General features: G+C 43.5%; 1 protein-coding gene across 4 annotated transcripts in view; it reads left to right on the top strand.

Annotated features, from left to right (window-relative positions):
* SPTBN1 (spectrin beta, non-erythrocytic 1) overlaps positions 1-27,652 on the top strand; it is a 199,741-nt gene that overhangs the window by 159,396 nt on the left and 12,693 nt on the right. For 3 of the 4 annotated variants that reach the window (XM_040453723.1, XM_040453724.1, XM_040453726.1), the window contains 15 exons: positions 2,928-3,018; positions 8,471-8,617; positions 9,456-9,719; positions 11,082-11,306; positions 11,779-11,868; positions 12,036-12,317; positions 12,967-13,097; positions 14,364-14,568; positions 14,951-15,325; positions 19,335-19,579; positions 20,799-20,937; positions 21,736-21,820; positions 23,371-23,567; positions 24,683-24,795; positions 25,482-25,545. In XM_040453723.1, coding sequence (XP_040309657.1) covers positions 2,928-3,018; positions 8,471-8,617; positions 9,456-9,719; positions 11,082-11,306; positions 11,779-11,868; positions 12,036-12,317; positions 12,967-13,097; positions 14,364-14,568; positions 14,951-15,325; positions 19,335-19,579; positions 20,799-20,937; positions 21,736-21,820; positions 23,371-23,567; positions 24,683-24,795; positions 25,482-25,545 — 2,653 coding nt within the window. Of the gene's footprint in view, positions 1-2,927; positions 3,019-8,470; positions 8,618-9,455; positions 9,720-11,081; positions 11,307-11,778; positions 11,869-12,035; positions 12,318-12,966; positions 13,098-14,363; positions 14,569-14,950; positions 15,326-19,334; positions 19,580-20,798; positions 20,938-21,735; positions 21,821-23,370; positions 23,568-24,682; positions 24,796-25,481; positions 26,859-27,652 lie in introns of those variants that run through there. The other variant, XM_040453727.1, reaches the window with a different exon arrangement.

The following is a 27,652-nucleotide window of genomic DNA, read 5'->3' as shown; positions in this document are numbered from 1 at the left end:
CCAGAAACTTTCTGATGCTGTTGTGAAGCTATTTTCATAAAATGCGAAAGTCATTATAATGTGCTTATGTTCCGGAAATCTTGTCGATTACCACTGAGTTTGTTGAAATGAAAAAGTACCAGAACAAAGACACTGGCTCCTAACAGATGTGGGTGGGGTACAAGTGACCTTTAAAGTGCTCATGGCTGGTTGGAAAGTAGCCTGCTGTCCAAACCCGCCCCAGGGGTGTGACTGGGTGAGCTTCCTGGCTCCAAGGAAGTTCCAGACACATTGCAGTACTGGGTGAGCAAGAAAATGGGATCTAGCTTCATAAAGCCAGACCCTATCTCAGTGGGAAAAGAAGCTTACATATTACCCGTCTGTTGTACTCAGGCACCTGCGGTTCTTTACTTTTTATAAGAACCAGAGTTAGACCCAGCATCCGCCTCAGAGGATGAAGGAGCTTCTGAGTCCTATTATAGGGATAGGAGGTGAGAGATGGAAACAAAGCAAGAGATTTAACCTTGCCCCAAACAAAAAGTACCCTTAGGACTATGGAAAACTATAGCCAAGTTTTAGATGGTCCTTTCCTATAGTTAAATTGATGATCCAGCCTTGAAAGGCCTTCTCTGAACGCCTTTGGTTACCACTGGTGAGCAATGAAGCCACACTGACTTCTCTTGAGGGTTCTCTGAGTCAGCAACCATGTCCACTGCCCGTGTAACTGTTTTTTACAATGAGAAGCATATCCCTCCAAAGCCATCATCCTGTCCTCTCGTAGATTTGTGTCATTTGGACACGGGGCCCTAAGTCACCATTTGGCTTTTCTCTTCTCCCTGGTCCCACTAGAAGAGAGAGACTGGCCGGACAGAAGTCTGCTGTATGTGTGTGACTTGAATATGTAAGATACATTCAGGATTCTGTCTGGTTGTTTCTGTCTCGGTGAGTCTTCTCAGTGTTTGAAGTTATTTTTATTTCCACTATTGCCTTGAGCTTCAAGGATGCATGTCCTGCTATAGCTGCCAGTTTCTGGTTCCTCCTTGCTTTCTGAGCACTTGGGTGTGACACTGTGGAAAGGACTAGGATCCTTATTCAAGGCCTCTGAGTAAAGGCTGGACCTCCTGGGTTTTGTGCCTGACTCCAACTCAAATTAACCTTCCTCCTGAAGGATTGGCTTTATATTCTTAAAACTCCCTACAAATAGTGCCTGAAATTTGAGGTTTGGGAATTTAAAAAACTTTTTTTGGACATTCCTTCCCTACCTGTTTTTAAACACCTAATTCCTTTAGCCCAAATACACTAACAGTCTTTAAATGATTTTTTTTTTTTAATTTTTGGTATCCGAGAAAGGATATCACTGCAGTTAAGAGGATTTGGCCTTTATTTTTTGTTATGAAAACAACAGAACGTTAAAAATGTTGGGAGAGAAGCTACAGCCATGAATCTCACCTCTAGCACCTGCCATTTCAGTTTCTGCTTTCTAATTGTGCCACTGAACATGCATACACTTTCCATTGAGCATTATTTAAGAAGTATTTTTCTATTTTTGCACTTTACCTAAGTGATTAAACATACTAAGACCCCTGTTTCTGAAGCTATAAAACCCCTTTCAACTAAAAATAAAAAATTAGAAAGTCATTTTATGTAACTAGCATATACCTGGCAGCATTACTTCAGCTCATATCATTCCAGTTGTTCTGTAGTCACTGGCGCCTGTAGGAGCTGAGAGCCCTTCTTTCCGTTCCCCAGGCACGTGGTAGAGGCAGTGTTGCCACGGTTCCTTGTTCCACCAGCACTCACTGAGAGCTTGTGTGACTCACGGCATGGCTGTATGATCTTTCTTGCTCCCAAGGAAGGTTCTTGAACATCAGTCAGCAGCTAGTGCTCCCTGAGCTGCTCTTTCTGGGCATCATAGAGAATCAGGTCGTGGTCTTCCTCCTCCTTCCATGGGGGCCGAACCAGAGAGACCTTGCCCCGGCAAATGCAGCAGGAGATGACTTTGAGAATCAGAATGGAAACCCAGCGTCCTCATCTCCCCCAGTTAATGTCCTTCACTGGCTGGCTGGCTGGCTGGGCTTAGGTTCCTCGGGAATATCAGGGAAGCCGTATTAGAATGACACTGCTTGATTCTTGGTGTGCTGTGGCTCCCCTGTTGCCACAGAACTGTGTCAAGGCCATCCTTCTCCTGGCACTCCCAGTATTCACATGGCTGTTCTTCACCGTCTCTGGTGAGCCTAAGCCACCGGGCACATGAGGGAAGTCTGCTGATAAGTTCTGGAGCCTCATCGGTGTGTGCGAAGTGTGGGCATTCAGGGTGGGGAGTGAGCACACCATTTTCCTTGCTGTTCACCAAGTTCAGCAGCTCCTACCAATTTTGCTTAAGGTTTTGTGCTTTAGCTGCATTAAACCTTGGTTACCCTTGCCTGTTAATAAAGTGGGATTTAGTAGATAAATAATCTTACAGGTCTCAAAATTGTCATTCTTGGTTAATTGTCATTTGGAGGGAGTTTTTCTCAGGATGACAGAATATTTATTTAGGAGACGTTAGTTTAAAGCCGGTTGTATGGTTGTCTATAATTTCTTAGTCCAGTGTCTTAAAGGTAAGTTTCAGAATTTCCTTCAGTGCCCCAAATGGAGATTTGTACACAGTACATGATCAGATTTTCCCCCAGCACCAGATTAGGAAGCATTGGACTTATATGGTTCATTTGACAGCCTCTTCTGCCTGTTTTGTGGCTTGGACAGTATTTTGGTCTCTCGTACCGTGGCTTACTCATTTGGAGGATGCTAAATTCTCTCGTTTATCTTGCCTTTTTGACATAATTAAAACCGTACAGGCATACCGCTGTCGTCATAGAAACCCAGGAAAGACATTGAGTTGTAAAATCAGTATTTCAAGATTCTCTGTCTCCTTTTTTAAAAGTTATTTTTGTTATTATTATAAACAGACATAGGAAGAATCGCGAGGCAGCCAGCGAGCTTCTGATGCGTTTGAAGGACAACCGGGATCTTCAGAAATTCCTGCAAGATTGTCAGGAGGTATGCCTCCCTTCCTTGCTTCTGAGGAGATCCAGAGCACTTAACAGAAGAGCCCTTGAATTATAAAATTAATCAAGGCCCAGAAATTCATTGTTTCCTGCTGGGGCAGTGTGGCAGTTCTCATCCGTTCTCCAGCCTGCAAGCTACCACTTAGAATAACTAGATTCTTCTAATCTAGAATAGTCCAGAACTCTGCTATCCATGACAGTGGACCCTAGCCACACATGGGGCTATTTCTTTTGTACATATCAAGGTGTAGCTCTTCTGTCTTCTATCACATCTATTAGCCAACTGTGATTAGCAGCTGCCACGTTGGACAGTGCAGATCTAGAACATTTCAGTTGTCGAAGGCAGTGACACCCTAGGATATTCTGTATTGTAAATGCATTTACTGCCGTGTTTTAACTATTTAAAGTAATACACGCTTACTGGTGTGGAAGGAAAGAACTAAGGAGTACTGGAACTGGCTATCTAGGTAAAAAGCAAATATTTAAAAAATACAGACTGAGTTTCTTACTCACTGAAGACTTTGAAATAACCATCTTTCAAGCTCCTTGAATACATGTCTAACATGCCAAGAGCAGCACTCCTGATTTCAAACTTGTGAGTTTTAACATGTGGTATTAATCTGATGATTCTCATACTATTTCATGCTCCCCTGATATGTGCACAAACAAACTTGGAAAGCTAAAGTTAGCCAGAAAAATGCAGTCTCTCTCCAAGCTAATTGGAGAAAAGCATCTGGCTGCCTTCACATGTGTGAGTTCAGGAGCACATTGCATTTTTTCTCTCTGCCGGAGAATAACAGTGAGACTCTATTCTCTCTGGTTTATTAGGTTAAATCCACTCGGAGGCAGAAATGGGATGAAGAATATCCAAGAGAAACTGCAGGGGCCTTGGGGGAAGGGTATCGGAGGGTGTGGGGATGGGATCGGGTCGTGTGCAAAGAATGTGACTGAAATCATCACAACACCTTGCATGCAAATGTGTGGCTGTGTGTTAGAAGTAATACAGCCCTAATAGTAGTCGTGTTAGATTGTGTGTGACAGAAGCGATCCTTCATATCCATTCAGCTGCTGTCTTACTCTGAATCTTGCAATATGCTCCAGCAGCTAAACCTTCAGAAGGAAAGCCCCTAAACTGTGTAGCTTAGGGTCTTTCAGTTTTCTGTGCCACTCTGATGAATCTAGGTCTCTGGGGGATTTGCCTGGAGCCAGACAAGCAGAAAACAGGAATGCCTCTTCAAGTGGCACCCAAGCATTAATAACCCATTTGGATAGGATGCTTATTTAAAGAGGTATTTGTGTCCCCAGACAGGACATAGAGGAGAGTAATGGGATCTGAAGTTAGCTGTATCGGGCCACATGTTGTGCCATAGTGAATACCAAGTGACTCTTTCTCATTGGAGGGGTCAGGAGATGTCCGTAGCCTGGGCTGTGCCTTCCACACATTGGAGGTCCCTGTATTATCCCTTGATGTTTCCCTTGTAGTACCATCGATGACTCATTTTAACCTCAGCCCATATAGGGGGAAGCAGGGAGCCAGTAGGATTCCATACTCTTGCTTAAAAGGCAAGTTTAATGAGATGAAAGTTATGAACCTCAGCATGGTGAAACCTAGGTTAAATTTGGGAACAAGAATGCTGGAAAATGAGCAGGAGGTGAGGAGACGAGAGGAACCCTTGAAAGAAATCCATTTGGAGTTTCCCTATTTTCCATTTACACATGTGTGGATTCATAAGTAGAAACATGGGAAAAGTAAGTGGGTAAAATAATAGTCCTTCCCAGTAGAATCACAGGAAATGGTCTTACTAGGTCATTAGAGCTTTGTTAGCACTTGTTCTAAATTAGCACCCTTGGTTACAAGTAGTTCACTCCTTAACATGCACCAGTGACTGCTAGGCATGCCTCAAGGGCTCAGTCCTAGTGGGATTTCCCCTATGTGCAGAAAGGTTTTGGCTGCGTTCTTACATCCTGGGAATGATGTGCAGGTCTCTTTGTGACTGCTCTGCTGAGTCTTCCTGTTTTAGCCTTTCTTTCTAGCCTCATTAAGTTACTACAACTCAGGTTGCTTGGGTGGCTTGGTAGGTTAGGTGTCCAACTCTTGATTTTGGCTCAGGTCATGATGGTTCATGATATTGAGCCTCTCATTGGGCTGTGTGCTGACAGCAGGGAGCCTGCTTGGGATTTTCTGTCTCCCTCTCTTTGCCTCTTCCCCACTCACATGCACGCTCTCATCCACACTCACTTTCTCTCTCTCTCTCTCTCTCTCTCTCTCTCTCTCTCAAAATAAATAAACGTTAAAAAAAAAAGTACATCTAGGGGTGTCTGGGTGGCTCAGTTGGTTGATCATCTGACTCAATTTCGATTCAGGTCATGATCCCAGGGTCGTGGGATTGAGCCCTACATTGGGCTCTGAGCTAAGCATAGAGCTTAAGATTCTGTCTCACTGTCCCCCCCTCTCCTCCCCTTTGCGCTCTCTCTCTCTAAAAATAAATAATAAAAAGTTAGTAGAACCATAGATGCTGGGGGTGGGGGGTGCAATCCCTCCCACATCAGCATGTACAGTTTCTGTGTAGTGACAGAATTTAGGGCAGGTTTGGGGACTCCAAAACCCTGGTGTAGAAGTGCAAGCAAAGCATTGGTATGTAGTTTTCTTTGGCTGTGAGCTCTGCATCATTCAGCATCATTAAAATACGTACGTTTTAAGCCAGGATCTCTGAGAATGGAGTTTGTGTATGGACTAGCTTTGCATTTGAAAATCTACCTTCTATGCTTCTAGAAACTTAGAGAGCACCCAGAGGTCAGAATTAGTACCGTTGCTGGCTACTGGTATCATCCAAGTCTAGGGAATCCAAGTTGTCCCTGTCGTAGTCCCTTCCTTGTAGTGCCTTGGCTGGAGCAGTCAGGAGTTGTGAGATCTGCCTTGGTTGCCACTCCCATTAACCACTGCCTAGATGGGGAAATTTATTGCAGGGGCTCCCCTATCCCCAGCTGTAGATGGGGATATAAAGAACATCATAATTTTTGTAGCATTATTTTGATGTGTATTCCTGGAAAATGATTTAGAAGTTACTGCTTTTCTGTTTTATTCTCTCATACCATAACTCCTGTTTTCAGAAATTGATGTGTTTTTTTAAGAGGGCAGTAAAGCTAGACTCATGTGGCACCAGGGATAGCAAGTTCCGTTGCTTTGCTTTGAAAAGCTTGATTCAGTGATCAAAGCATTTTTCCTATCCTTTTCTAATCTGCACAGTGTTCTTTTCTGCAGAGAATGAGTATATTCTTAAATGACCTTTGTAAATGCCCACAAATAATAACTGCAGTTCTGATTCCAGAGTGCTGATGAAGGGTTGATGAACTAGCAAGTTCCATAGATCCATTTCATTGTGCTGTATCTCATGATGCTTTATCTGTAGGATGATGTTCAGCAAAGAGCAGATTTGTTTATAAGCCTCTGATTTTTATGTAGCTCTTTTTTTTTTTTTTTTAATCTCTCTGGGTAGGTGGTTATGAATAGCGAAAATATGTGAATGTCCTTTGCACTTTGGATAAATGCCTTCTATTGTGTATAATCTGTGTGTGTGGAACACGGGGAAAATTTTACCATTTGGTTTCCTTTTAACCTCTTTCCCCCTTGGACCGAATGAATGGCCATAGTATTTCAGGTTTTGCCTACTCAGGTAACTGGAAAATAGATAATTCTTTTAAAGTAGGAAGTTTACTGTCTCTGTTGTGTAACCAATCTGTGGTCCTAGCTTACAAAGGGCTTTATGAGATTTCACTGGTTTTTCACCTCAATAAAGAATAACAACTAAGGGGCGCCTAGGTGGCGCAGTCGGTTAAGCGTCCAACTTCAGCCAGGTCACGATCTCGCGGTCCGTGAGTTTGAGCCCCGAGTCGGGCTCTGGGCTGATGGCTCGGAGCCTGGAGCCTGTTTCCGATTCTGTGTCTCCCTCTCTCTCTGCCCCTCCCCCGTTCATGCTCTGTCTCTCTCTATCCCAAAAATAAATAAAAACGTTGAAAAAAAAAATTAAAAAAAAAAAAAAAAGAATAACAACTAAGATCTCACTACCTTTTGCTTTCTACCTCCACCCCCTTCTGTACAGTGGGTGAATATGCTGAGAAAGTAGAGATGGTGACTGGGAGTTCACCCACCTTCAGATCCAAGGGTGCTCCTGTGACCTGTGTCAGCCTCCTTGACATTGTTTTTAAAGAACAGACTTGCTATTATTTAAACACATTTGCAGGGAAGCCTTTCCCAGCAGTAGCCCCGAGTGTGAGTGAATGGTCTTAGAAATGTTGATCCTTTAAGTGTTCTTTTGGTTTTCTATGCCTTGGAGATTGGCACAGAAATCTCTAAACCTTGAAGATTGGACCATGAGGGTGCAAATTTGTTTTGGCAGCGACTGGTGTAAGAAGTGGGCTTCTTATGGTCACACAGGAGAAGGGACATGGCCTCTGAAGACCTTTGCTTCTGATTCTGGCCTGATCCTACATTCCTTTGTGTATATTTCTCTTGGGCAAACAAAAAGCTCTTCCTGGGTTAGTGCTGTGTATGGGGTAGGAATTAGGACCTGGCATGGCCGACTACAGGCAGGCAGTAAGGAGCCGAGCAAATTGGGATGAAAGCCAGCAAGAGAAGTGTGTCCAGGGCCTCGCGTTGGGCTGCCTCCCACCCCAAGCCTCGTGAGAGAACTCCCTTCTTAGATCTGTCAGCAGCTGGCAGGCTTTGTGATGCTTTGCAGAGTTCAGATCCAAGTAGACATGTTGGGTCTCAAAATCAAATCCTGTGGAGTGTTCTCGGTCTGAATGGAAGGCTCTTTAGAGAAATAGAGGCTATAGAAAAAAAGGGTGAAGGTGACTCAAACTTGAAGGAAACTTTAAGAGGGCATCATTGTTGCCTTGCTCCTACAGTGAGCAAGTTATTTATGCTTTTTTGGCATTCCCATAGATACGCTGTGAAGGGAGGGGAGGGATCAAAGAGTGGGGTTTTGTGTTTGGTCTTTTTAATACGTAATAGAAAGAACTAAAAGGATAAAAAGATTACTGAATAAAGTAAAAGACAGTTAATCACGATTAACATGGTATAGCTGGCACAAGTATTTGGAAGAAAAAGAAGTGACTTGGACTGGTTAGGGCAGAATTTTAAACACAAGCCTTCAGGGGAAAGGCTGGTTGTGCGTGCCAAACCCTTCGAAGGCTGGCTCAGAGCTTTTTGTACCTATGGATTTAACATTAGATACTTTGGAGCAAGGCTCAGGTACATCTCCCGTACAATGGAGATAACCTGTCATGACGGGTCAGAGTTGTAAAGTAAATATTTGGTTGTCAGTTGACATGGAAACATGCAGTATGTGTAGTACAACATAACACAACTCTTTCCAGGCAGAAAAAAGGCTGATGTCTGTGATTACAATCTCTGACATTTTCCTGATTTTTGTTTTTCCTAGTTATCTCTTTGGATCAATGAAAAGATGCTTACTGCGCAGGACATGTCTTACGATGAAGCCAGAAATCTGCATAGTAAATGGTTAAAACATCAAGCATTTATGGCAGAACTTGCATCCAACAAAGAATGGCTTGACAAAATTGAGAAGGTGAGTTAAAATGTTGGATGAGACTCCCATTTGGGTGGTGTGGCCATGGCAAGAAAATGAACCAGGTGGGAAACGAGCTCTTCTCTTCAGCACATTCTCCTGCATTTTTAAGTCCCATCTGATCCCATACAGAAGTTACCCTGCCAGAAGCAGGGCCTCTCCCACTAAACCAAATGCCAGCTTTAACCTGCTAGAAGGGAGAACAGCAGAAACCCAACCAGTTGTGGTTCAAAATGCTTGGTTTGTCTTTTAGTAAGTACTAGTTGTTCGATTTGTTTCTCACCTGCTGCAGATGATGGGCTGTGAGCCTCCTGGGCAGAGTCCCACTTTCTTGATCACAGCATGTGTCCTGGACTGTGACAGAGACTGATGATTTACACAGAATGTAGTAATATTACGTATTACGATTTTTCTTGTGTGACCAGGCACTATGGTAACTTAGTATGTATCATCTTGGCACAGGGAGATTCTCTGCAGCATAACTGAACATGAAGGTGAAGTTCCCCACCCTTCCTTCTTTTCCTCAGACTTTTTATATTGTTTCAGATTCTTAATGGTTAAAGTGATGTGTTACCATCTTCGGGAGCCAAGTGCAGTGGAAGTCATAAGTCATTAGCATTTTCCCGTTGCCCCTGTTGAAAGTATTTCATCATGCAACAGTCATTTCTTGCTGCACTCTTTGGAAAGCCGTGTAGTGTACATAGACTAGGCCCTTGTCCATTTTTTTAAGCCATAACCTTAGGTGAATGAATAGGTGAATCACAGATTAAATATCGTAGGGTTGTTTCTCACATTGCCCTTTGTTCTCTAGCAAACTGTATTTATTGATGTTTTCCAGGAAGGAATGCAGCTCATTTCAGAAAAGCCTGAGACGGAAGCTGTGGTAAAGGAAAAACTCACTGGTTTACATAACATGTGGGAAGTCCTCGAGTCCACCACCCAGACCAAGGCCCAGCGGCTCTTTGATGCAAACAAGGCTGAACTTTTCACCCAGAGCTGTGCAGATCTGGACAAATGGCTGCACGGCCTGGAGAGTCAGATTCAGTCTGATGACTATGGCAAAGACCTTACCAGCGTCAACATCCTGCTTAAAAAGCAACAGGCAAGTGGGCGAGGCAGCCACATACTCGGGCCTCTTTCTGTTTCATTGCCATCATCCTTATAGCCCTAACTCACCACTGTGTTCTCAACCACCTGCCTTCTCTGTGAGGGGTTTTAACCCAGCATAGTGTTTGTCTTGACAGAGTCACGGGACATTTCCAGAATCAACTGGAAAGATACATATTAGTAGAAATATTGGGTGTCTGTGCATGGCAGTGCTTTTCTTTTTATTGTCATCATCTTAGTTGACGGATAGTATCACCATTTAATAGTTGAGTAAATATGCATTTCATTCAGTTCTGAGGTTTACACAGGGAAATCCTTTTCACATACTTTGCTCTATAACATCTAGTGGGTATGTATCAGTTATCTGAGTTGGTCAGGGTACTTTTTGGATCATAAATTTTATTTATGTACTTGTTTTTTGGACGTCATGGTACAGCATTCTAAAGGCGAATGAATTTACTTCACACTGGCAAGAAAACAGCTTCAGTGAGGTTGAAGAAAAGCAGGTTGGTGGCAGAAGCTTCCAGTGGCTTCCCTGGCTAGCTTTGCCTTGTGCAGCCGAGTCCCCAGCCCAATGGTTCTGCTTTGAACCAGTCAATGTGGAAGTGTCTTTGCCGAGTGCTGAAGCCTGTTTCTTCAGAGTGATCCCCACCCTTCCCTTTGCTAACTGATGCAGTTATTTGGCTACACTATTATGCATTAAGGAGTTTTGCTACAGGTAGTTTTTACTCATGGCTGTTTACTTCCTTACCTAAGAAAGGAGCCCATTTGTTCCCAGAGGGGACCCCCCTGTTTCTCAACCATTAGCGTATGGTATTCCCAGTGTGTCGTTCCCTGACTGAGACGACTCTGCTTTCACTTTGGCTCATTCTCCTCATGTAGATAAGCAGTTAGTATGTTTTCACCTGCTGATCCAGTATTTAAGAAAAAGAATAATCATCCTCCTGATTGAAGAAATTGAGAGATGATGATGACATTAGCTATTCCTTTTGCCTAAAAGAACTGGAACCTTAAGTTCCATTACCTTTTCCTGATGGTTAAATGGGTTTCCAGCATCGTTATGGCATCTGAACAAGCAGATGAAGACTGTCCTTTCCCCATAATTAATTCTTGTTTCTCTTGTCATTTGCCTTCTGAATTCCTGGATAAACTCGAGTGTTGTTCCTGAGTTTAAAAATCCTGGGAAGGGATTAATGATTTTTCATAGATGTTAAGAATCCTTTCTTGGGCTCTCCATTATATAAATTAATATTCGGTCTTCCATTTTGGCCAGTGCTCAAAACATTTTATAGGACTGTGGACTGTGTGTGTTTTCCCTTGTCTCAGGTGTGACAATTGGTCTGTTTTCTGTTCTCAGATGCTGGAGAACCAGATGGAGGTGCGGAAGAAGGAGATCGAGGAGCTCCAGAGCCAGGCCCAGGCCCTGAGTCAGGAGGGGAAGAGCACTGATGAGGTGGACAGCAAGCGCCTCACTGTGCAGACCAAGTTCATGGAACTGCTGGAGCCCTTGAATGAAAGAAAGCATAATCTGCTGGCCTCTAAAGAGATCCATCAGTTCAACAGGGATGTGGAGGATGAGATTGTAAGTAGACCATCACTATGCAAGGGGCTTTTCCATAAACTTCCTTACCTGTCCTGCCTTAATTAGGACATTCTTGCTTCTTTGTTAGACTCACTTTGAGCTGCATTGGTGAGTTGGGCTGTGAAAGCCCATGCTTTTATATATTCATACAAAATGCAACTCTACTGTTCTCTTTGACATTCTAAAGATGTTCTAGGCTTTTACTGCCTCTAGAATAGTAGTTTTAAAAATAAATTAAGGGTGAGGACTCGAGGGGATCCAGCAGCGAGGATGAAGTAAGCTTTGAAAGACTAGCCCTCACCTTGTACTGGGCAAGAAGGGCAGGCTCCTCGGGCAGCCCTTCCCAGTGGGATCGAATACGCCTTCTCTCTCAAGCTGGCCTCCCTGCTAATCTTCTATTGCACTTTTGTTTGCATCAAGTATTTGTTCTTTTTGAGTGGTCCTGACCATCTAAATTTGTAATTTTTTCCAGTTGTGGGTTGGAGAGAGGATGCCTTTGGCAACTTCCACAGATCATGGCCACAACCTCCAGACTGTGCAGCTGTTAATAAAGAAAAATCAGGTAAGCATTTCTGCTTGGGCTAGCTCAGTCTGATAAATAATTGCTCCAAATTACAGAGCAGAGAATGTGTGAGAGCTTTGAAGGTTCACTATTTCCCCTTGGCCCTCATGAAACAGCCTGCCATTGCGGCTCAGCAAGCCTTTTTTGTGTGTTCCCCGTTCCCACAGACCCTCCAGAAAGAAATCCAGGGGCACCAGCCTCGCATTGATGACATCTTTGAGAGGAGCCAAAACATTGTCACCGACAGCAGCAGCCTCAACGCCGAAGCCATTCGACGGAGGCTCGCTGACCTCAAGGAGCTATGGGGTCTCCTCATTGAGGAGACCGAGAAGCGTCACAGGCGGCTTGAGGAGGCGCACAGGGCCCAGCAGTACTACTTCGATGCTGCTGAGGCTGAGGCGTGGATGAGCGAGCAAGAGCTGTACATGATGTCTGAGGAGAAGGCCAAGGTGAGAGACGTTTCCAGCTTTTCCCTAAGAGCCTCCAACTCAGACCCCGAGCTTGTTTTCTGCCGGTGGCTGTGTCTTTGTGAAACATTTCATTGTTGCCTTCAAGTGTCACAGGTGGGAGCGCACCACATGCATTAAGGTGGCTGGAATCTGGCTATTTCCCCTTGACACAGAATCTTCTTGTGTGAGTCCTGACATGTCATTAAGACTGAGTTTCTCTTCTCATTTTTTCCTTCTTCTTTTTTTTTTTTTAAATAGATATTTGCTAGAGTCCTTTTTGCTCTCTTTAATTAATAGAATCACCTAAACTTTACAAGATGCTTTTGAGACAATTTGAAAGTTTTTAGAGTTCCAAGATGCAGTCATCTACACAGGTGTTAGACTGTGAGGAGTCTCAGCCAGCCAGGATACACTTGGTTTCCTGGGCTTTACCCTGTACCTCAGAGGGGTCTCACTCATTCTGTATGATCCTCGTGTTCGTCTTTCACAGAGGCCTCCCACGTGCATACAGTCCAGTTCATACTGATGCTCCTTATGGTTTTGTTCTTTCTGATGATTCTTCCTTCCACCCATGATGCAGTCAGCTGGTCTTGCCTTAAGGTGGTGTCAGTCAAAGGGGGCTACTGTGGTTGTGACCCCATCTTTGCAGGATGAGCAGAGCGCCGTCTCCATGTTGAAGAAGCACCAGATTCTGGAACAAGCCGTGGAGGACTATGCAGAGACCGTGCATCAGCTCTCTAAGACCAGCCGGGCCCTGGTGGCTGACAGCCATCCGGAAAGGTGAGTACTATTTTATCAAGAGACTGGCCTATTGGTTCTTCCCAGCGAGGGTTTTTATTCTGTCCCAATGCCAAAGGAAATGGATGACAGCATTGAGTAACTGGTGATGTAGGTCTTTGGGAAGCATTTTTAAAATAGACCCAACAGGTCTGTGCTGAATGGGAAGGGTGAACTATTACATTAGGAAATTGCTCTTGTGGTTTAAATATCTCTTGTGAGCCTAGGCCCTCTTGAAAAAGTATTGGTGTCATGAGGCAAAACTACAAATTGATTTGCATAGATACAAGTTATCAAAACCTACCCTTGGGTTGAAAGTCATCCAGTTTAGGAAAATGATGATGAGTTTGAGCAGGAGCGGTGAACAAGAATGCACAGACCTGTAAAATAATTGAGCTCCCACAAAGAGCAGGATGATACCGCTTCCTCACTCTTGCATGTCAAGTCCTTCAAGCACGTTGGGAATTACAGAAGATATGTGTGTGGTACTTGCCAATTTTATACCATGTTCACAGGTTGACTTCAATGGCAGTTATCTTAGGCTTGCTATGTAACTGCCTTTGTAACTCAGGAAGAGAATCGGCTTTGTGTAGTAACTAAGGCAGGTTGAAGATGCAGTCAGTGGTGGCTGTGTTGGTGTAGGGGGTCCTTCATGTATTCATGATAGAAGTCCCAGGAAAGTGGCCTTCCTAGTCTCTAGGGACCGGCATCAAGAAGTCCTTGTCTCTTTGATTTCCTGTTATAAGACCGTCGGGGGGGGGGGGGGGGGGGGCGGGGCGCGGGAGGGAGGGGGATGCAGTACTCCCAGGACCCACTTGACAGGAGTGGCAGGGGAGAGCATACACCCCAGAGAAGGTGGAGGTGTGTGCCAGACAGGGTTATCTTTTGTCCCTTAAGTAGCATGGTTCTTGAGAGAGGAAGATAGCTCCTGGATTTTTCATTAACTTGTAATGTCAAAGGAAATCCTGACTTAACAGAGCCAGCAGTGCAGAGAGTTAGGGTTTCTCCTCCTCGCCACCTCCCCCCATCATCACAGGATGGCCATCAGCCTTAATTACTGTTTGTTTGTTTTTTTTTTTATGTGTTGGCTCTTCATTACTCGTCAAATTTCAGTTTTATTTTTTAGGCCAAATAGGTGAATCGGAAGTTTCCTTTGAGAAATTTTATGTAAGATGTTTTCTTGGCATTTTCCCTTCACTTGTTTTCTCCCTGAAGAAAATTTGACATTTAAGGTCCTTTACCTGTTGCCCCTCCCACCCCCGTTTCCAGTGAGCGCATCAGCATGCGGCAGTCCAAAGTGGACAAGCTGTACGCGGGTCTGAAAGACCTGGCCGAAGAGCGGAGGGGCAAGCTGGACGAGAGGCACAGGCTCTTCCAGCTCAACCGGGAGGTGGACGACCTGGAGCAGTGGATCGCTGAGAGGGAGGTGGTCGCAGGGTCGCATGAGTTGGGGCAGGACTACGAGCATGTCACGGCAAGTACCCTGGGCAGAGCAGGGGTGGCCATGCAGGGTGCACTGGGCAGGGGTGCTTGCTTGACTCCTTATCTGTGAGCACATTGGACACCCTGGACTCAGATCAGAGGTCACGGGGTTTAGTTCCAGCTCAGCTTTTTATTGCCAGGCAAACTCTGACTTAGCTTGTCTGACCTCTCCATGCCTTTCTCCAGTAGTGAAAAGAGATGGAGCCAGGGCCTTGCTCTGCGACACAGGGCAGGAAGGAAGCCTGATTTGAGTTTTAGAGCTAAGACCTGTGACATCACACATATTGTTTCTTTCCAAAGGACATTCATGTGATCAAGAAATAAAATGTTCATAGTAGTCTTACCGATTTTCTTCGTGCTTATTCCTGTTTCAGATGTTACAAGAACGATTCCGGGAATTTGCCAGAGACACAGGGAACATTGGACAGGAGCGTGTGGACACAGTCAATCACATGGCAGATGAGCTCATCAACTCTGGTCATTCGGATGCCGCCACCATCGCCGAGTGGAAGGATGGGCTCAACGAAGCCTGGGCTGACCTCCTGGAGCTCATCGACACGAGAACACAGATTCTCGCCGCCTCTTATGAACTGCACAAGTTTTACCATGATGCCAAGGAGATCTTTGGGCGCATACAGGACAAACACAAGAAACTCCCCGAGGAGCTTGGGAGAGATCAGAACACAGTGGAGACCTTACAGAGAATGCACACCACGTTTGAGCATGACATCCAGGCTCTGGGCACTCAGGTGGGTTAGGGAGATGCCCATGGATGGTGGGGAGCATCTTTGTGCATCACTGAGGATCTCTCTCCATTCCTTGGCTCCTCAAAACATGCGTCAAAGAATTGCCCAAATTAAACACACACACCTCTACACACACATTGTTATTATGCTCCATTTAGGAGAATTCAGTCCATAAAATTCTCAGTTTGACACATGTACAGACATTATTAAGTGAATATCCCCACAATTAAAATAAACAAACCAGATGCACCTGCAAACATTTGCAAGTTATAGACCTTCTCAGCAAGAATTAGTACTATGTTAGTGTATTCACCCAGAATAATTTCTAAAATAATATCTTATTATTTTCCATCCATCAGGGTCTGAGTTATATGTCTGGAAAGAGGGAAAACAAGAGTCTAATGCTTTAATATGCCTGGTCTCCCCACTGCCCCTGTCTGAAATGCCTAACAGAAAGACTTTCTTTAAAAGATGTTTGACAAAGTGGTAACAGTATAGCAGTAAGAACTTATAGTATAATCATGCTTTAGTTCCCTCTCTAATCTCTGCACAGTGTCTTGTTCAGTCTTCTGACTTTTAGATGAAAAATAAATTGTATCTTTTTCTCCTAAACTTCATAGTTCTAAAAAAGAAGGCAGTTCTATTAAAGATACCAGCCCAGAGTAGATTAGGAGTTTTGTTCTTGTCTGTTAAGAGCACGTTGGTAATCCAGGGCATGGATCGGCTAACTTCTTCCATAGAAGCGCAGATGGTAAATATTTTCAGCTTTGTGGGATGCATGGTCCCTGTTGCAAATACTCAGCGTGGCTATTGTAGCATAGGCTGCTCTAGACAATACGAAAATGAAGGAGCATGACTGCGTATCAGTGAATCTTTATTTCTGAAAACACATGGTCAAGATTTGACTATGGGCTTGACCCCTATCCAGTGCCATTGTCCTTACCATTCTTTGGTCTGCTTTGGGGTTTTCTCTGGAGGAACCACCTTTACCACCATTGTCTTCTCACCTACTAGAAACAGATCACAGTTGGGGTTGTGCATGGGGCTCCATGTATATTAAGTGACTTTAGCTTTTCCACCAAGGAGATAGAACGTATTGAGGAAATATTTGAAAATAGGTACATGGAGTGGCCGAGGGTCTGTATGAAGCAGAATTTAGGAGGGTCTACCATGTACCTTAAGCGTTTCCAATCTTTCCTTCAGAGCTGGAGGACTCCCCAGCTCTGTGACAACTTGTCAGCTTCACATTCAGAGGCTTTCATTGCACATGAGGTCCTGGAGCACCACGTGAATGAATGAGGATCCATAACAATGCAGTCTCACCTGTGTTTGGAGTAAGGCCCCCCCGTAGAGGGGCAGATGCCAGTTTGAACCGGGCCTGCTGCTCTGTATCACTGCAAGTTTAATTTACCTCTCTAGGCTTCCATTCCCTAATGCTTTGAGGATTGAGATGTTGTTTGCAAAAGATACGTCCCTGTGAGAGCTCTGTAAGTGTTCTCTGACTGGGAGAAGCTCTGAGATCCCTAGAGGCAGAGCTAGAACACATCTTACCAACAGGAGGTCTTTCCTCTGTACCTGTAAAAATCACTTAGTTTTAGAACTTCAGCAGACCCCAGAGGTGATGGAGTTGCTCTCTTATTTTCTTCATTAAATCCCTTCACCTTGTGAGACTCAGACTGATGAGGGTGCCCATCTCATCTTGAGGGTGGACAGGAGTACACTCCCTTGAGTCTTGAGAGTCTCCACCTCACGATACCTGCTGGATGAGGCCATTTGCATTTCTAATAGTATGCATGCCCCTTCTGCAAATGTCGACCCAATCCAGTTTATTGTAACAGAATCAGAATAGAGGGAAGGCACTTGGTGCAGGCTCCCAGAAGCCATTGGTGTTTCTTTCCTGGCCCTTTAACCCTCACACCGGCCCACTCCATTCTGCACTGGAGCCTTAGGACATTTGCATGCAGTGGTGGTCTTCAGTGTCTTCTTAAAGCAGTGGTTCATTTGTGTGGGAATTTTCACTTTTGCTATCCCTCCTCCACCTTGTTTTTTGTTCACTTGGTTGGTTTTGGATTGTTTTGTTTTAAAACAACCAGAGGCACCGGAAAAGATTTTGGGTTTTTGTTTGGGCTTTTTTAACTGTAGGGAAAGATTTGGTTAGTCATATAGGAAATTAGCTTTTCAATAATTTCTTAGGAACTTGCTCATTGTAATTTGAATTATACCTGAGCCATAATTGTAGATTTGCAGAAGTCAGGATATGAAAATCAGATCATCAGGGAAAACAAACTTCACTGAATCTTTTGTAGAAATTTGTTTTCTTTAACCTCCCACCACCTAAAGTCCTTTTGTGTGGTCTGGGTCAGTATCTTCCTCCCTGAAAGCCCCAGTGTTGTCCATCCCTGCTCCTTTTCTCCCCACATACATCCCCAGGTGATACTTACCGGCATACTCCCCTCACAGACCTCTAAAGGCTCCTGCAGTCCTGGATGACAGTTGTCTGCGAACTTTGATTACATAGCCTCAGTAAATAAAGATTGAATGTCTATTCCCCCATATGTATGTATTTTTAATTAGATGTTGTATGCAGTACAGCACTACTAATGTGTAAGAGAAAAATCTACTTTCTCTTGTAAAAGCCTATCTCCATTCCATTCCCTCCTCAAAAGAAGGTGAAAGCTGATCCTTGTTTTCCCCCTTTATCACATAGAAAGTAGATATTAGGTGCACTGTCTGCACTTTGCTTTTTTGATAGAGCCATCATTCTGGAACACTTTTCATGTGTATGTAGGGCCTTTACTCATTCTTTTTCATGACTCTGGAAGAGCCTTATTAATGCAACCGGATTCTCACTGATGAACATTTATTTTCAGTCTTAGGCTTTTGCAGACACTACTACAATGAATGATGTATATTTCATTTCCTAAATGTGCATAACTCTATCCAGGATAAATTCCCCAAAGTGGACTCATATATCAGAAGGTACCTATGTTTGTAATTTTGATACATACTGCCCATGCCTTCTGCAGGAGCTGTAGACCGTTGTCCTATCATTCGTGAATCAGCTCACTGGCAGAGACATCATCAGACTTGAATTTTTGCCAACTAATAGATGACAAATTCTAGTATCTCCATGGAGCATCTTTTCCTAATGCCCATTTGCATTTCTTGTTCTGCAAAGTTTTTATTGAAATATGGCTGGTGAAAATTTCACCTTCTTAGACATCATCAGTCAGCTTTTTTTTTTTAATTAATTGATTTTGAGAGGGAGAGAGTGTGAGCAGGATAGGGGCAAAGAGAAAGGGAGAGATAGAATCCCAAGTTGGCTCCACTCTGTCAGTACAGAGCCCAGTGTGGCTTGATCTCACAAACTGTGAGATCATGGCCTGAGCCAAAATCAAGAGTCAGATTCTTAGCCCACTGAGCCACCCAGGTGCCCCTGCATCGGTCAATTTTTTGAGCTACGTTAGATTCTGTATTTTTGTTTTTCAAGTTGAACTGTCACATGTGAGCACTCTTACAGATAATTCATACGTTGTTTTCATGAGCAACATCACATAATAATGGAAAACTTGTTTTCAAAGTGAATTCTTCATGGCAGTTCCTGTTTCATGATAAAAGTACCATCTGTACGCTGCAGGAACAGATTACATGCTAATTTTTTTTTTTACTATATTTGAGTATGTACCTTGTGCTTTCTGTACTGTCTTTACATCCCAGGCAACCTCCAGTAGACCTAACCAAGGTGTCCTGCCTAGAGACAGTCCTGTAGTATTTCACTGTCTCACCGTTTACGCTGAACTCAATAATCTAGTTCAGTACATTTATAGTGAACTTGATTTTTCCAATGTGGGTGAAATTGTGAGCCTGTTGGGATGCAGGGGCCCTGTTTTGACTTGGTGGTCCCATTAGTGGGCGGGCAGAACAGCATGTGGTGTGCATGAAGGGAGCAGTGGGGCAATGGAGAGAAGGCCCGCCTGTCCGATCTGGCTCATTCCCCACTGTGGCTTTGCAGGTCAGGCAGCTGCAGGAGGATGCGGCCCGTCTACAGGCAGCCTACGCGGGTGACAAGGCTGACGACATCCAGAAGCGGGAGAATGAGGTCCTGGAAGCCTGGAAGGCCCTGCTGGATGCCTGTGAGGGCCGCAGGGTGCGGCTGGTGGACACGGGGGACAAGTTCCGCTTCTTCAGCATGGTACGAGACCTCATGCTGTGGATGGAAGACGTCATCCGGCAGATTGAAGCCCAGGAGAAGCCAAGGTAACCTTCGTGGCCTCCTGGGTGGGAGGAGATCCGGCTTCCTGACCCCAGGTGATTTCGAGAGAGATCTTCTCGGGAGAACCAGGGACCTCTGTGGAGAGCTTCAAGGCCAGAACAGGATTGGTGGCAGTTTGGGACAGCTTCCATTGCTTTAGCTGTCTCTAGCACACAGTTGCCAGGGAAACAGGGCACAGTATTTTCAAGCCCTCTATATGTCCCCATCCCCATGCTCCACACTCACTGCTGCCTTCTTGCTCTCTCTGGGCCTCATGCTTCAAGCAGCCATATGCCTTGGGCATGACTAGCTCTACTTCATCATTGGAATGAGATGGCTTTTTTTTTAGTTCTTTTTCTGTATCTGTTAGATTAAAAACCACTCTATCCCTTTTCATACATGTTACAAAAGATGTCTCTTATTCCTTACCATCTGCTTAAATGGCATCTTGAGATGAGTATTTAATATTTGTTTGAGATCTTCTCTTTGGCCATGTTTGATGCAAAGCAGTGAAGAGAAGCTAATAGATGAACAGGCAGGTACATGCACAACTCCAGTTGACCCCTGCTAGCCCCACCCCCCAGTGTAATAGAGAAGAAATGTTCTTATTACTGTATGTATATATATATACAGACATATACACAAACACATATATATATATGTGTGTGTGTATGTATATATATGTGTGTGTGTATATATATATATATATATATAAAAGCAGCTGTATTTCCCAGATCAGGACTTTAGGTTTTGATCCATGAGAAGTTCTCACAGCTCTACAGTTGTTGATTTCTAAGCTGGTTCCAGCTCTGGGTGCCTCTTTATGTCTCTGAATTAGGAGAGGATATATCTGCTGCTCTGAACACGTCCTGAACCTTTGGCACTAACCCATTAGGGTACAAAAGTTTGAACAGAAATCCAGTGGTTTTCCTGGCACCTGCCTGGAAACCTTTTTGAATTACTCAGGTGCTCACACACACACAGATGAGAGAAACCTTATTCTGAATGTTAGGTTTTATCACTGGCCCTGAATTAGTCCATTATTATGCTTTAACTCAGTGACCCAGCCTAAGCTCAGACTGTAAATCAGACCTGAAAGTCATATTGTACCATTGTATATTGTGCTAGTGAACAGTTCCTTGAAATTGATGACGTATTTTGAAACCTGCACATTTATTTGGAAAACTTGATCTCCTAAAGGAGGTATTATTTGTCTAATTTTAGGGATGTATCATCTGTTGAACTATTAATGAATAATCATCAAGGTATCAAAGCTGAAATCGATGCTCGTAATGACAGCTTTACAACTTGCATTGAACTTGGGAAATCCCTACTGGCGAGGAAGCACTATGCATCTGAGGAGGTAGGACGCTGTTTGCTTTAGGGCCCTGGGGTGAGTGCAGCTGGTGTTAAGACATGAGATAACTTTCTATTGTGAGTGTGTATGTATGTGTATATATGCATGTACACACATACAGAGAAATATATATGTGCATTCATACATAGATATGCTTACATGTATTTCAAACTTCCTTGCTGCTCTCCTGTGTGTGTGGTATAGTTACACAAGAAGACTCTAGGCCCAGAGCCAATGAGTCTGGCACAAAAGACAATTTCTGAGGGCCCCAGGTTGGAGTTCCATCCTCTGTCACCTCCTCCATCAGTACTCACCCTGGGTGCCACTCCTTATCTGTCACATGTCCTCTAGGTCAGCTTGCTGTTAGTGGAAGGTTGCTAATTCCAGTTAGAATGATGGTAATACAGGGGTAAATGATGAGTCAGCATGTGTGACCCACTTGATGAAAGGTTAGGTTGTTCTCTCAAAGAAGTCAGGGCTTTGCACCTCTCACTGTCCCCCTCTTCCTGAGTGTGTTTACCCTCCGGAGCTCCAGAATCTGGAGAGGGCTCAGTGCATTGTTGGCCTCCTCATGATAGCAGCTTTGGGTGGAGCCCAGCCTTCGTCTCAGTCCCTTCTGGAAGGCACATTGTCATGTTTTTCTCTCCAGTACACAAATTAACTGAGTAGTCCTTAGATACTCCCTGGCTTAGTAGTGGTCTCTACAGAAAATGTATTTTCTTCTTTGAAGTGGCCCATCAAGGGGAGGTTAGGTGGATGTGGTACAATCTGTTAAGCTGTCCCTGTTGTCCTTCTTTTCTCAAGATCAAGGAAAAGCTATTGCAGTTGACGGAAAAGAGAAAAGAAATGATTGACAAGTGGGAAGACCGATGGGAATGGTTAAGACTGAGTAAGGACATACTTAATTTTTCCATTCTTTTTGGGTGTCCATTGAAAGCATGCAAGTTTAGTTTCCTGTTTTAATTGATTTGATGTGATGTTATCACTTAATGATTTCTGGAGTTCTAAATACTTCTTCTTTAATGCCTTATTTCACCATTTCATGCTAAATATTTTTAAGTAGTTCCCTGTTCCCTGGGGTGTATTTATTACTGTTTATCCCATGATTGATCTCAGTGTTGTAATGGGATTTGGGTGTTCTTTAGGAACAGACTGGAAATGACAACTTAGTATCCCTCTAGAAGAGTGCAGATTGAAGTCCCTTCCTCCTCCAGTTATCTTTAAGAGGAATTATTACTGCAGTCAAGATGGTAGAGAGTTGGCCAGATTACCTCTTATATCTGGTGTTCTTAGAAGAAGGTTGGTAACTTAATAAACGCAACCAACTATAAAGGTTTTGCAGTGAGCTAGGCATTATTTTAAGTGTTTTATATATTTTTCTGCATTTATTCAAGTGAACCTCTGAGGTAGATTGTAATTTTCATCTGATTTTATAAAGGAATATGTGAGCTACCACAGAGTTTATAACATAGAGTATTGGGAATAGCATTTAATAATAGGTATGAACACTGAAGGTAGCCCAGCTCAAGCATTATTTGCCATACTTTGCCATTCTGCATGTGTGGGGCTCTGGGCTCTGTTCATGTATTAGAACCCCATTCTCAGACACCAAGGGTGCTCACTAGAAACAGAACCCAGGAGGCCTTTTGTAAAATGTGTATAAAATACCAAATGAAGGCACGTTACCCTTTGGGCTAGAGCCCTCTTTTGGAAAAGAAGTCCTGCTCTTGAACATTCTTTGGATGAGAATTTGGTCTATATGTTTTGAGAATGAGGAAAGCAGAAGCCTTAGCCCATATTGTCCCCACTTTCCAGAGTACTCCCCATATCCTTTCCTCCCTCTCAGCCCCTCGAAATAAAACTTATAACTACCATCCCAGAAAGGGTGGTTGATGAATGCCTCCTTCATCAGCCTAGTCTTTGTGTGTAGACTGAATTCCTTCAGGGCTCTGAGGCTTGTCTCCCTGGTGTAGAGCTGAGTGAGTAGAGCATACCTTCTAGGCCTGCACTATTCTCTGTCCAATGTGGTAGCTACCATCCACAAGTGACTCTTGAGAGCTTGAAATGGAGCTGGTCCAAATTGAGAGGTGCTATAAGTATAAAATGTACATTGGATATCAAAGGCATAAGGAAAAAACGTTCCATCTCTCAATTTTTTTATACTGCTTATATGTTGAAATGATACTAGTTTGATATATTAGGCTATCTAAAATATACTTCTTAATTTGACCTGCTTGTTATTAAATTTCATCAGTTTATTTTTTTATGTGGCTACAAGAAAAGTTAAAGTTGGATATGTCGGTCACGTTACATTTTTGCTGGACAGCGCAGATTTAGACTATAGACTGGTTGTGTGGGCAGCTGCCACCAGAGGGCAGTGCCCTCCCTGATTGCCAGGTCACCCTGCTGGCCAGCACTCACTCTTGGTACTCTGTGCAGTTTTGGAGGTCCACCAGTTCTCACGGGACGCCAGTGTGGCCGAGGCCTGGCTGCTCGGACAAGAGCCATACCTATCCAGCCGAGAAATAGGCCAGAGTGTGGATGAGGTGGAGAAGCTCATCAAGCGCCACGAGGCTTTTGAAAAGTCTGCAGCAACCTGGGATGAGAGGTTCTCTGCCCTGGAAAGGCTGACAACGGTAAGTGACTGCTGGATGCCGGGGGTGCTTTGCTTGTTGGTTTCCATTGGCAGCTGCTTCTGTCTGCTCACCACCTAGACCAGAGAATTCATGTTATTCTGTTTTTAGAAACAGTGAGGACCTTCCTGAAATGGTTGTTCTCTTGATCCAGGACCTGGGAGACTATCCAGGACAACTACTCCCTAAGTTACTCCTGGATACCTAGATTTGTGATCACTTTTACGATAGCTACCTGCCGGGGAATTGATTGAGTGGGCTTTGCTTTTCTCTTTTCATCTGTTTTTCTTCTTATATCTCATGAAAGCTTTGCTTTTTAGGTGAGTTTGTTAGTCTTGCAGTTTTCTTCAGGTTTTCAGAATTAGAATTTCTGTCAAGTAATAGCTGGATCCCAAACCATTGAAAATTCTCCCCATTCCTGATTGTTTCTTCTGTCACCATTAAAATTAAAGCTTTACAATAGGGCTTACTCACTGGTATTTCCTCTCCTATGACACTTGTACTCCTGGTAGAAAGCTGATCCTTTATGGTGTACAAAAATGGTGTTCTTCCTGGTTTCTACAGGTCTGGGGACTTAAAACATACCTGCATACTTTGTGTCAAACGGAATACTTTTAGTACGTACATACTGCTTATGGAATGGCTTAGTTTCAATTAGACTACCCTGTGGCTTTTGTTTATGTGTTATTTGGGTTTGAGCTGAACACAAATGCCTACCACAGCACAAGAAGCCTCATTGAGATTTATTGTAGCTCTGTGTCTGGTGTTTGAGCTCTGATGGGAAGTAAACGTGGACGCTCACGCTCAGGTACTTTCTTCCTAAACGAAGTTGAAAGCTGCATAGTTGGTTTAGAAATTAAACCCATGTCCCAGGGGACATGCAAACCCCATGGATTAGGACTGTGTGTCACACAGATCTCTGTTTGCAGTAGTTTGGGGTTGTAGCTGCAGATCCTGTGATCCCAGTGCCATCTTGCTGGATGTTAGAGTTTCTGGTTGTCCAGCGTGATCCAGTGTGGAAAACTCAGACAGGAGGGCTTTCTGGGTTCCTCTAGAACGCTTTCCTTAATTGGAGCAAAGTTTGGGGCTCTGCTGAACATTATCGTTTTCTCTCTCAGTTGGAGTTACTGGAAGTGCGCAGACAGCAAGAGGAAGAGGAGAGGAAGAGGCGGCCGCCCTCTCCCGAGCCGAGCACGAAGGCTTCCGAGGAGATGGAGTCCCAGCAGCAGTGGTGAGTCATGGGCAGACTGCCCTCCTCAAGTCTTAGTTTCAGTAGCAAGTGAGGTTTGGAGAGCATCTTTTCTAAGCTTGTGCTATGCTAGGCCTTGCCACATGCCCTTCCTCTTAATTCTGTAGAGTACTTAGAATCCGTGCAGTCACCCCAGGATGACATTGGAGAACAGGGACTTATCCACAGTCACATTGCTACTGTGTAGGCGGCAAAAGTGGAGCGTGGACAGTGCTCACTCAACTGCCTGCACACGCACGCACAAACACACCCTCACTCAATATTTCCATGTGACTAAATGGATGGAGTGAACCACCCAGATTTCAGGCCAGTGATTATGTGGTGATACTTTTTGAATGTCCTTCACGTAAAGAACAGAAATTATTGTCTATTTCTGAAAAGCTAATTATTGTGTTGTGGTAAGAGCCCCATGCCAACCCTGAATGCTGCCTTTATTGGGGAGAAAAAGCATGCCTGTGGTCTTATTCTCTACCTAGAGTTGGTTTGGAACACTTGGGAAGTTCTTAAAAAGAAATTACGTTATGTAAAAGGGGGTTGCGTATGTTTTTCTAAGAGAAAATCTATAATAAAGTTGACTGATGTTCTTCTCTCTCATCCTCTGTTTTTCTCCCTCTCCTCCCTCTCCCTCCCTTCCCTCCTCTGTCCTCCTTCCCCACTTTACCTAACAGGGATACCTCAAAAGGAGAGCAAGTTTCCCAGAACGGTTTGCCGACTGAACAGGGATCTCCACGGGTTAGTTACCGCTCTCAAACCTACCAAAACTACAAAAACTTTAATAGCAGACGGACAGCCAGTGACCAGCCGTGGTCTGGACTGTGAAGTTCACTACCATTTGTCAAGAACCACTCTTTCCAAATCCTGTTGGTTTGACCTTTTGGCTTCCACTTCACCCACAGTGTTAAAATTTTCCTTAATTCGTAGGCTTCCTTGGTTTCGTATTTGTTTGCATTTAATTCATGTTTATTTGGGTCTTTTAATGATGGATGCTCAGTTGCCTTAAAGCAACATTCTTAATTTTTTGTTTATTTATTGTGAGCTTTTTACTTTATTAAGATTTTACAGCGAAAGCCTTACATGAGTAATTGAAATTAAATGAGATTACAGCAAAATGAAGAAGAAAACTAGAATCCGACAGGTATGACACATCCAGTTATACTAACAGGGTGCAATACTGCACTACACAGAGCCGCCTTTACAGATGTTATTAACCTGCAATAGTTGAATAGGAACTAGGAAGACTGGGATAAGAGGAAGGAGACTCTTAGTACTAAGATTAAAACTGTAAGTCACCTGTGTCACATTCCATGAAGGATGCCTTTATTCATTGAAAATGAGCAAGGAAGAAAAGGGGGGTGTGGTTGGATCTACTTGGGAAGCGCTATTAATTTTAGGTGCAGAATCTGAAATGATTTTGAGACCCTTGGGTTATTTATTTTTCCAAATGAATTCCTCTCATTTTTTTCTGCCAAGACCTGAATTGAGACTTCTAGGCTTACTTGCAGCAAATAACGCAGCCAGCCTCAGGAGTGAAGTGCCTTTTGACCTCTGCCGCGCCCCCCACGTCTTGATCACTGTCGGCACCACCGTGACGCCCAGTGTGGCGGGTGGCAGCGGCTCCCAGCATGTTTCGGAAGCCTGCCTCTCAGACTTCCAGGCCTCTTCATTCAGTTGATGACTTCAGGGTGTCAGACCGTTTAAGTTTTTCAAACAAACAGAACAGAAGCCTTTCTGGTTCACCCTGATTACTTGAACCATGAATGTGGTGGACCACCCCTAGGAGCCGTTGGACACCGCTTGGCTTCAGGAGTAATTTTAGTGTCTGTGTAGACAAATTTCGTTGTATGTCTCATATGGATCTTCTCATTTATTTTTCATTTTCTCACGACCTTTTGTGGAGTTCTCCAATAAGGAGTCTTTTAGGATGGCATTTATCAGACCACCAGCAGGGATTGAATATGTTTTAACATAAATTCTATTCCTTAGGAATAAAAGCTTATGAAAGGGGATTTCCTGGTACTGATAAAGACAGAACAGAACCAAATCCATACTACATCAAAGCCTTGTGAGACAGTCACTTGCTCATTTGCCATATTTAGATGTTAGTGAAATCAGAAACCTGTTTTGATATGTGTTTTCCATGAGTTAAGTCTGATTTGTCTTTTCATTTCATGATGCATGTCTTTTTTTTTTCTTTTGTCAGGATAACATCATATAGCATCTTGTTTGTTTTTCCTTATTTCTATGTACATATCTATCTACTTGTAACTGTAGATGGGTATATAGATAGATGCCAAGCTTCTTATGTTCTGGGGGTAGTGTGCACCATTATTGGGTCTCTGCCTTAAACACACCAAAATTCATTTTAGAAAAAACTACTGCTTTATCTTTTGGTCATTAGGGAGCCCTGATGTGTGTTTCTGGCTCCAAATTCTGTGTGTCATTGATCTATATGTATATATGTGATGTTTCATATATATATATATATATATGTTTAAATTTTATATCATCTGGAATAACACCCAATTTTATGCTTTTTTGTATTCAGAAGACAAAAAAAGGAAAAAAAAAAGAAACCACATAAGCACAGAGAAGGAGTGCTATGATGTTTTTGGCATTTGTTCTCATGCCTATTTTTATCTAGATTTTTAAATTTGTAGTTTGCCAGAACAAATTTTTTATTATAATGGAAAAAGGAAAGCCTTTTCATTCTTTTGAGTTGTGGTGCAGAGACTCAAGTTAATGAACTTTGAAAATAGTGTTGCTTCATGCACTTAGAAAACCAATCAGGTGTTTCTTGTGCTACTAGTTGTCACGTTGCATTTATGCTCATTCACCTCCT

Source organism: Herpailurus yagouaroundi, unplaced genomic scaffold, assembly GCF_014898765.1.
Source record: "Herpailurus yagouaroundi ecotype Mexico unplaced genomic scaffold, PumYag 210, whole genome shotgun sequence".
Classification (NCBI taxonomy): domain Eukaryota; kingdom Metazoa; phylum Chordata; class Mammalia; order Carnivora; family Felidae; genus Herpailurus; species Herpailurus yagouaroundi.
The sequence above is the reverse complement of the archived record's forward strand: the minus strand, read 5'-3'. Positions and strand labels throughout refer to the sequence as shown.